Consider the following 12,042-nt stretch of genomic DNA (forward strand, 5'->3'; position numbering starts at 1 on the left):
GAGGATAGGAAAGAAGAGGAGAAAGAAGGGAATAAGGAAGGTAGGAAGGAAAGAAAGGCTGTGGGGGGGGGGGGGAGAAAAGAATGAAGGAGAGAATGAAGGGAGAGGAAGGAAGAAAGTAGAGCAGAGAGTTAGAAAGGAAGGAAATAGAAGAGGAGATAAGATGGAAGGGAGGGAGGAAGATAGAAAAGAACAGAGAGAGAGAAATGAAGGAAGGAGATAGAGAGAAGGAAGAGACAGGAGGGAAGAAAGGAGGGAGATGAGAGAGCAGACTGGGGATCGGTGGGATCGGTGTCATGTAATCCGCAGGTTCCGCCTCCATCCTCTTGTGTTCAGTTCCGATCATTCTGTGACTGATCACTGCCCCCAGTGGACGCCGCTGGTAATGCACAGTGAGTTTTTGGAGTGCCCCCGGCATATTCCTCAGGTTTCGGGTCTGACACCTCTGTCTCTTCATCCTGACCCCTCACATTACGCTGGGACACAATGGACCGTGACCCCTGACCCCTCGGTGCTGTCGGGTCGGTGGGCGCTGCTGTCATCCCATAGATGTTCCTGCAACAAGTTCCCGGGACCGGAGCGGCGCCCCCTTCTCCGCAGCATCAGCTCCGCCTCGCCCCCTCCCGGCCGCCTCCTGCCCCTGCACCCCCCTCTATTCCGCTGGATCCTCTCTAATTGGTCCTGGGGGAGGCTCTGGGATTTGGGGTGGAGGCTGCTCCTCTCCGGATCACATTCTGCCATTGGTGCTCGGCAGCTTCATATAAACTGGAGGCTGAGATCTGAGGAGGAACTTGTCCGGTCCTCACAGGAGGCTGCACGATTAACCCCTTCACTGCTCCAGGAGACCCGACCACAGTCCCACCAGGATTAACCCCTCCGGCACTGCGGTCCTCGGCTCCGGGGCTGCGGACACTTGTTGCGGGATCTGCTGCAGGATCGCGGCTCCGGGCAGTGGATTGCGCCCCCCGCAGATCTCCGGAGTGAGGACATCAGGAGGGGGCACACTCCCCACCCCCCATCCGCTCGGTGCCAGGGTGGGGGGCACTGGGCAGCACTTTGTGGACTTGATGGATGTGCGGTGGATGCGGCTGCTGAGTCTCCGGGAGATCGGTGGATGAGCCGGGGAGATCGGTGGATGAGCCGGGGAGATCGGTGAATGAGCCGGGGAGATCGGTGGATGAGCCGGGGATTCCTTCACTGAGCACCTGGAGCCGGGAAAGAGCTGTGCACGGGCTGGATTGGCACTCGGAGCCGGGCAGACGAGCTGTGCACGGGCTGGATTGGCACTCGGAGCCGGGAAAGAGCTGTGCACGGGCTGGATTGGCACTTGGAGCCGGGAAAGAGCTGTGCACGGGCTGGATTGGCACTTGGAGCCGGGAGACGAGCTGTGCCCGGGCTGGATTGGCACTTGGAGCCGGGAAAGAGCTGTGCACGGGCTGGATTGGCACTTGGAGCCGGGAAAGAGCTGTGCACGGGCTGGATTGGCACTTGGAGCCGGGAAAGAGCTGTGCACGGGCTGGATTGGCACTTGGTGCCGGGAGACCAGCTGTGCCCGGGCTGGATGCTGCTGGGATCTGCGGACGCCCAGGATGGGGATCTTGTGGCTTCTGCTTCTGTCTCTGCTCCCCGGATCCGGCAGCGGACAAGGCGCTTATGGTAAGAAGAGGGGCCGGGGAGGGTGGAGGGGTCTGGGGGAGAGGACTGTGCCAGCAGCTGGCAGAGAGTGATGTAGAGAACCCTGCACTGTGCCCACTGTCTCTCACCCACTGTCTGGAGCACCTAGACCCTGTACCCCACAGACTGCCAACATACCGGGCACCTAGAGCCTGGACCCCACAGACTGCCAACATACCGGGCACCTAGAGCCTTGACCCCACAGACTGCCAACATACCGGGCACCTAGAGCCTTGACCCCACAGACTGCCAACATACCGGGCACCTAGACCCTGTACCCAACAGACTGTCAACATACCGGGCACCTAGAGCCTTGACCCCACAGACTGCCAACATACCGGGCACCTAGAGCCTGGACCCCATACACTGACAACATACCGGGACCTAGACCCTGTACCCCACAGACTGCCAACATACCGGGCACCTAGACTCTGTACCCCACAGACTGCCAACATACCGGGCACCTAGAGCCTGGACCCCACAGACTGCCAACATACCGGGCACCTAGAGCCTGGACCCCACAGACTGCCAACATACCGGGCACCTAGAGCCTGGACCCCACAGACTGCCAACATACCGGGCACCTAGAGCCTGGACCCCACAGACTGCCAACATACCGGGCACCTAGAGCCTGTACCCCACAGACTGCCAACATACCGGGCACCTAGAGCCTGTACCCCATACACTGACAACATACCGGGACCTAGACCCTGTACCCCACAGACTGCCAACATACCGGGCACCTAGACTCTGTACCCCACAGACTGCCAACATACCGGGCACCTAGACTCTGTACCCCACAGACTGCCAACATACCGGGCACCTAGAGCCTGTACCCCAGAGACTGCCAACATACCGGGCACCTAGAGCCTGGACCCCACAGACTGCCAACATACCGGGCACCTAGAGCCTGTACCTCACAGACTGCCAACATACCGGGCACCTAGAGCCTGGACCCTACAGACTGCCAACATACCGGGACCTAGACCCTGTACCCCACAGACTGCCAACATACCGGGTACCTAGAGCCTGGACCCCACAGATGGCCAACATACCGGGCACCTAGACCCTGTACCCTACAGACTGCCAACATACCGGGCACCTAGACCCTGTACCCTACAGACTGCCAACATACCGGGCACCTAGACCCTGTACCCCACAGACTGCCAACATACCGGGCACCTAGACCCTGTACCCCATAGACTGCCAACATATCGGGACCTAGACCCTGTACCCACAGACTGCCAACATACCGGGCACCTAGAGCCTGGACCCTACAGACTGCCAACATACCGGGCACCTAGATTCTGTACCCCACAGACTGCCAACATACCGGGCACCTAGAGCCTGGACCCTACAGACTGCCAACATACCGGGCACCTAGAGCCTGGACCCTACAGACTGCCAACATACCGGGCACATAGAGCCTGGACCCCACAGACTGCCAACATACCGGGCACATAGAGCCTGTACCCCACATACTGCCAACATACCGGGACCTAGACCCTGTACCCCACAGACTGCCAACATACCGGGCACCTAGAGCCTGGACCCTACAGACTGCCAACATACCGGGCACCTAGACAATGTACCCCACAGACTGTCAACATACCGGGCACCTAGATTCTGTACCCCACAGACTGCCAACATACCGGGCACCTAGAGCCTGGACCCTACAGACTGCCAACATACCGGGCACCTAGACCCTGTACCCCACAGACTGCCAACATACCGGGCACCTAGAGCCTGTACCTCACAGACTGCCAACATACCGGGCACCTAGAGCCTGTACCCCATAGACTGCCAACATACCGGGACCTAGACCCTGTACCCACAGACTGCCAACATACCGGGTACCTAGAGCCTGGACCCTACAGACTGCCAACATACCGGGCACCTAGACCCTGTACCCCACAGACTGCCAACATACCGGGCACCTAGACCCTGTACCCCACAGACTGCCAACATACCGGGCACCTAGAGCCTGGACCCTACAGACTGCCAACATACCGGGACCTAGGACATACACCTCACAGTATATCTATACTATATTATTATACTGTGCTGTATACTATATATACTATATTATTATACTGTGCTGTATACTATATATATACAATATTATTATACTGTGCTGTATACTATATATACTATGTTATTATACTGTGCTGTATACTATATACAATATTATTATACTGTGTTGGATACTATATATACTATATTATTATACTGTGCTGTATACTATATACTATATTATTATACTGTGTTGGATACTATATATACTATATTATTATACTGTGCTGTATACTATATACTATATTATTATACTGTGTTGTATACTATATACTATATTATTATACTGTGCTGTATACTATATACAATATTATTATACTGTGTTGATACTATATATACTATATTATTATACTGTGCTGTATACTATATACTATATTATTATACTGTGTTGTATACTATATACTATATTATTATACTGTGCTGTATACTATATACAATATTATTATACTGTGCTGTATACTATATACAATATTATTATACTGTGCTGTATACTATATACAATATTATTATACTGTGCTGTATACTATATACTATATTATTATACTGTGCTATGTACTATATATACTATATTATTATACTGTGCTGCATACTATATATACTATAGTATTATACTGTGCTGTATACTATATATACAAAATTATTATACTGTGCTGTATACTATATATACAATATTATTCTACTGTGCTGTATACTATATATACTATATTATTATACTGTGCTGTATACTATATATACAATATTATTATACTGTGTTGTATACTATATATACTATATTATTATACTGTGCTGTATACTATATATACAATATTATTATACTGTGCTGTATACTATATATACTATATATACAATATTATTATACTGTGCTGTATACTATACTATATTATTATACTGTGCTGTATACTATATATACTATATTATTATACTGTGCTGCATACTATATATACTATATTATTATACTGTGCTGTATACTATACATACTATATTATTATACTGTGCTGCATACTATATATACTATATTATTATACTGTGCTGTATACTATATACTATATTATTATACTGTGCTGTATAGTATATATACAATATTATTATACTGTGCTGTATACTATATATACAATATTAATATACTGTGCTGTATACTATATATACTATATTATTATACTGTGCTGCATACTATATATACTATATTATTATACTGTGCTGTATACTATATATACAATATTAATATACTGTGCTGTATACTATATATACTATATTATTATACTGTGCTGCATACTATATATACTATATTATTATACTGTGCTGCATACTATATATACAATATTATTATACTGTGCTGTATACTATATACTATATTATTATACTGTGCTGCATACTATATATACTATATTATTATACTGTGCTGTATACTATATATACAATATTAATATACTGTGCTGTATACTATATATACTATATTATTATACTGTGCTGTATACTATATATACAATATTAATATACTGTGCTGTATACTATACATACTATATTATTATACTGTGCTGCATACTATATATACTATATTATTATACTGTGCTGCATACTATATATACTATATTATTATACTGTGCTGTATACTATATACTATATTATTATACTGTGCTGTATACTATGTATACTATATTATTATACTGTGCTGCATACTATATATACAATATTATTATACTGTGCTGTATACTATATACTATATTATTATACTGTGCTGTATACTATGTATACTATATTATTATACTGTGCTGCATACTATATATACTATATTATTATACTGTGCTGTATACTATATACTATATTATTATACTGTGCTGTATACTATACATACTATATTATTATACTGTGCTGCATACTATATATACAATATTATTATACTGTGCTGTACACTATATATACTATATTATTATACTGTGCTATGTACTATATATACTATATTATTATACTGTGCTGTATACTATGTATACTATATTATTATACTGTGCTGCATACTATATATACTATATACTCCACAGGACAGCAGCTGAACTGTAATAAACGATAATCTTCTGTATAATACTATGACTATAGTGCCGGACTCCATTATATTATACACTGCATTAGACTGGAGATTAGATACCGTATCTCAGCTGACAATATAGATGTGGTGAATCTGTAATAAACTATAATCTACAATGGTCTCCATTCACACTGTACTGGATATACTATATACTGCTCTGCACTAAGGCTATATACCCTATCACAGGGCGCCAGCTGACAGTAGAGATATAATAACCTATAACCTACAGCGCTGCATTATATCCCATACTGTACTCTGCTCTATACGGTATTATACTATATACTGTACTGTACTCTGCTCTATACGGTATTATACTATATACTGTACTGTACTCTGCTCTATATGGTATTATACTATATACTGTACTGTACTCTGCTCTATATGGTATTATACTATATACTGTACTGTACTCTGCTCTATACGGTATTATACTATATACTGTACTGTACTCTGCTCTATACGGTATTATACTATATACTGTACTGTACTCTGCTCTATACGGTATTATACTATATACTGTACTGTACTCTGCTCTATACGGTATTATACTATATACTGTACTGTACTCTGCTCTATACGGTATTATACTATATAATGTACTGTACTCTGCCCTGTACGGTATTATATACTGTACTGTACTCTGCTCTATACGGTATTATACTATATACTGTACTATACTCTGCCCTATACGGTATTATACTATATACTGTACTGTACTCTGCTCTATACGTTATTATACTATATAATGTACTGTACTCTGCCCTATACGGTATTATACTATATACTGTACTGTACTCTGCCCTGTACGGTATTATATACTGTACTGTACTCTGCTCTATACGGTATTATACTATATACTGTACTATACTCTGCCCTATACGGTATTATACTATATACTGTACTGTACTCTGCTCTATACGTTATTATACTATATAATGTACTGTACTCTGCCCTATACGGTATTATACTATATACTGTACTGTACTCTGCCCTGTACGGTATTATATACTGTACTGTACTCTGCTCTATACGGTATTATACTATATACTGTACTGTACTCTGCCCTATACGGTATTATATACTGTACTGTACTCTGCTCTATATGGTATTATACTATATACTGTACTCTGCCCTATACGGTATTATACTATATACTGTACTGTACTCTGCCCTGTACGGTATTATATACTGTACTGTACTCTCCTCTAAACGGTATTATACTATATACTGTACTGTACTCTGCCCTATACGGTATTATATACTGTACTGTACTCTGCTCTATACTGTATTATACTATATACTGTACTGTACTCTGCCCTATATTGTATTATACTATATACTGTACTGTACTCTGCTCTATATGGTATTATACTATATACTGTACTGTACTCTGCCCTATACTGTATTATACTATATACTGTACTGTACTCTGCTCTATATGGTATTATACTATATACTGTACTGTACTCTGCCCTATATGGTATTATACTATATACTGTACTGTACTCTGCTCTATATGGTATTATACTATATACTGTACTGTATTCTGCCCTATACTGTATTATACTATATACTGTACTGTACTCTGCTCTATACGGTATTATACTATATACTGTACTGTACTCTGCTCTATATGGTATTATACTATATACTGTACTGTACTCTGCCCTATACTGTATTATGCTATATACTGTACTGTACTCTGCCCTATACGGTATTATACTATATACTGTACTGTACTCTGCCCTATACTGTATTATACTATATACTGTACTGTACTCTGCCCTATACGGTATTATATACTGTACTGTACTCTGCTCTATACTGTATTATACTATATACTGTACTGTACTCTGCCCTATATTGTATTATACTATATACTGTACTGTACTCTGCTCTATATGGTGTTATACTATATACTGTACTGTACTCTGCCCTATACTGTATTATACAATATACTGTACTGTACTCTGCCCTATACGGTATTATACTATATACTATACTGTACTCTGCCCTATACTGTATTATATACTGTACTGTACTCTGCTCTATACTGTATTATACTATATACTGTACTCTGCCCTATATTGTATTATACTATATACTGTACTGTACTCTGCTCTATATGGTGTTATACTATATACTGTACTGTACTCTGCCCTATACTGTATTATACAATATACTGTACTGTACTCTGCTCTATATGGTGTTATACTATATACTGTACTGTACTCTGCTCTATACTGTATTATACTATATACTGTACTGTACTCTGCTCTATATGGTATTATACTATATACTGTACTGTACTCTGCTCTATATGGTATTATACTATATACTGTACTGTACTCTGCTCTATATGGTATTATACTATATACTGTACTGTACTCTGCCCTATACTGTATTATACTATATACTGTACTGTACTGTGCCCTATACTGTATTATACTATATACTGTACTGTACTCTGCTCTATATGGTATTATACTATATACTGTACTGTACTCTGCCCTATACGGTATTATACTATGTACTGTACTGTACTCTGCCCTATACGGTATTATACTATATACTGTACTGTACTCTGCTCTATACTGTATTATACTATATACTGTACTGTACTGTGCCCTATACTGTATTATACTATATACTGTACTGTACTCTGCTCTATATGGTATTATACTATATACTGTACTGTACTCTGCCCTATACGGTATTATACTATGTACTGTACTGTACTCTGCCCTATACGGTATTATACTATATACTGTACTGTACTCTGCTCTATACGGTATTATACTATATACTGTACTGTACTCTGCCCTATATTGTATTATACTATATACTGTACTGTACTCTGCTCTATATGGTGTTATACTATATACTGTACTGTACTCTGCCCTATACTGTATTATACTATATACTGTACTGTACTCTGCTCTATATGGTGTTATACTATATACTGTACTGTACTCTGCCCTATACTGTATTATACAATATACTGTACTGTACTCTGCCCTATACGGTATTATACTATATACTATACTGTACTCTGCCCTATACTGTATTATATACTGTACTGTACTCTGCTCTATACTGTATTATACTATATACTGTACTCTGCCCTATATTGTATTATACTATATACTGTACTGTACTCTGCTCTATATGGTGTTATACTATATACTGTACTGTACTCTGCCCTATACTGTATTATACAATATACTGTACTGTACTCTGCTCTATATGGTGTTATACTATATACTGTACTGTACTCTGCTCTATACTGTATTATACTATATACTGTACTGTACTCTGCTCTATATGGTATTATACTATATACTGTACTGTACTCTGCTCTATATGGTATTATACTATATACTGTACTGTACTCTGCTCTATATGGTATTATACTATATACTGTACTGTACTCTGCCCTATACTGTATTATACTATATACTGTACTGTACTGTGCCCTATACTGTATTATACTATATACTGTACTGTACTCTGCTCTATATGGTATTATACTATATACTGTACTGTACTCTGCCCTATACGGTATTATACTATGTACTGTACTGTACTCTGCCCTATACGGTATTATACTATATACTGTACTGTACTCTGCTCTATACTGTATTATACTATATACTGTACTGTACTGTGCCCTATACTGTATTATACTATATACTGTACTGTACTCTGCTCTATATGGTATTATACTATATACTGTACTGTACTCTGCCCTATACGGTATTATACTATGTACTGTACTGTACTCTGCCCTATACGGTATTATACTATATACTGTACTGTACTCTGCTCTATACGGTATTATACTATATACTGTACTGTACTCTGCCCTATATTGTATTATACTATATACTGTACTGTACTCTGCTCTATATGGTGTTATACTATATACTGTACTGTACTCTGCCCTATACTGTATTATACTATATACTGTACTGTACTCTGCTCTATATGGTGTTATACTATATACTGTACTGTACTCTGCTCTATACTGTATTATACTATATACTGTACTGTACTCTGCTCTATATGGTATTATACTATATACTGTACTGTACTCTGCTCTATATGGTGTTATACTATATACTGTACTGTACTCTGCCCAATACTGTATTATACTATATACTGTACTGTACTCTGCCCTATATTGTATTATACTATATACTGTACTGTACTCTGCTCTATATGGTGTTATACTATATACTGTACTGTACTCTGCCCTATACTGTATTATACAATATACTGTACTGTACTCTGCTCTATATGGTGTTATACTATATACTGTACTGTACTCTGCTCTATACTGTATTATACTATATACTGTACTGTACTCTGCTCTATATGGTATTATACTATATACTGTACTGTACTCTGCTCTATATGGTATTATACTATATACTGTACTGTACTCTGCTCTATATGGTATTATACTATATACTGTACTGTACTCTGCCCTATACTGTATTATACTATATACTGTACTGTACTCTGCCCTATACTGTATTATACTATATACTGTACTGTACTCTGCCCTATACGGTATTATATACTGTACTGTACTCTGCTCTATATGGTATTATACTATATACTGTACTGTACTCTGCCCTATACGGTATTATACTATGTACTGTACTGTACTCTGCCCTATACGGTATTATACTATATACTGTACTGTACTCTGCTCTATACGGTATTATACTATATACTGTACTGTACTCTGCCCTATATTGTATTATACTATATACTGTACTGTATTCTGCTCTATATGGTGTTATACTATATACTGTACTGTACTCTGCCCTATACTGTATTATACTATATACTGTACTGTACTCTGCTCTATATGGTGTTATACTATATACTGTACTGTACTCTGCTCTATACTGTATTATACTATATACTGTACTGTACTCTGCTCTATATGGTATTATACTATATACTGTACTGTACTCTGCTCTATATGGTATTATACTATATACTGTACTGTACTCTGCCCTATACTGTATTATACTATATACTGTACTGTACTCTGCTCTATATGGTATTATACTATATACTGTACTGTACTCTGCCCTATACGGTATTATACTATGTACTGTACTGTACTCTGCCCTATACGGTATTATACTATATACTGTACTGTACTCTGCCCTATACTGTATTATACTATATACTGTACTGTACTCTACCCTATACTGTATTATACTATATACTGTACTGTACTCTGCCCTATACTGTATTATACTATATACTGTACTGTACTCTGCCCAATACTGTATTATACTATATACTGTACTGTACTCTGCCCTATACTGTATTATACTATATACTGTACTGTACTCTGCCCTATACGGTATTATACTATATACTATACTGTACTCTGCCCTATACGGTATTATACTATATACTATACTGTACTCTGCCCTGTACTGTATTATTCTATATACTGTATTATATACAGGAGGGGAGCTGGACTGTAATAACCTATAATCTACAACAATTCACAATACTTTAACCTGCATTCATACTGCGTTGTACTCTGCCCTATACGGTATTATAGATTATATTATATACTGTACTGTACTCTGCCCTATACTGTATTATACTATATACTGCGCTGTACTCTGCCCTATATCGTATTATACTATATACTGTACTGTGCTCTGCCCTATACGGTATTATGCTATATACTGTACTGTACTCTGCCCTATACTGTATTATACTATATACTGTACTGTGCTCTGCCCTATACGGTATTATACTATATACTGTACTGTACTCTGCCCTATATTGTATTATACTATATACTGTACTCTGCCCTATACGGTATTATACTATATACTGTACTGCACTCTGCCCTATACGGAATTATGCTATATACTGTACTGTACTCTGCCCTATATTGTATTATACTATATACTGTACTGTACTCTGCACTATACGGTATTAAACTATATACTGTACTGTACTCTGCCCTATACGGTATTATACTATATACTGTACTGTACCGTGCCCTATACTGTATTATACTATCTACTGTACTGTACTCTGCCCTATACGGTATTATACTATATACTGTACTGTACTCTGCCCTATATTGTATTATACTATATACTGTACTCTGCCCTATACGGTATTATACTATATACTGTACTGTACTGTGCCCTATACTGTATTAT

General features: G+C 39.6%; 1 protein-coding gene across 3 annotated transcripts in view; it reads left to right on the forward strand.

The window, feature by feature from the left end:
- Nucleotides 1–112: 112 nt before the first annotated feature.
- Nucleotides 113–12,042, forward strand: part of MDGA1 (MAM domain containing glycosylphosphatidylinositol anchor 1) — a 429,239-nt gene continuing 417,309 nt past the window's right edge. The window contains exon 1 of one of the 3 annotated variants that reach the window (XM_056568671.1): nt 113–1,656. In XM_056568671.1, the coding sequence (XP_056424646.1) occupies nt 1,590–1,656 (67 nt within the window). In that variant the 5' untranslated portion in view covers nt 113–1,589. The remainder of the gene's footprint in view (nt 1,657–12,042) is intronic. The other 2 variants (XM_056568670.1, XM_056568672.1) reach the window with 2 other exon arrangements.

Source organism: Hyla sarda, chromosome 3 (assembly GCF_029499605.1).
Source record: "Hyla sarda isolate aHylSar1 chromosome 3, aHylSar1.hap1, whole genome shotgun sequence".
NCBI classification, from domain to species: Eukaryota; Metazoa; Chordata; class Amphibia; order Anura; family Hylidae; genus Hyla; species Hyla sarda.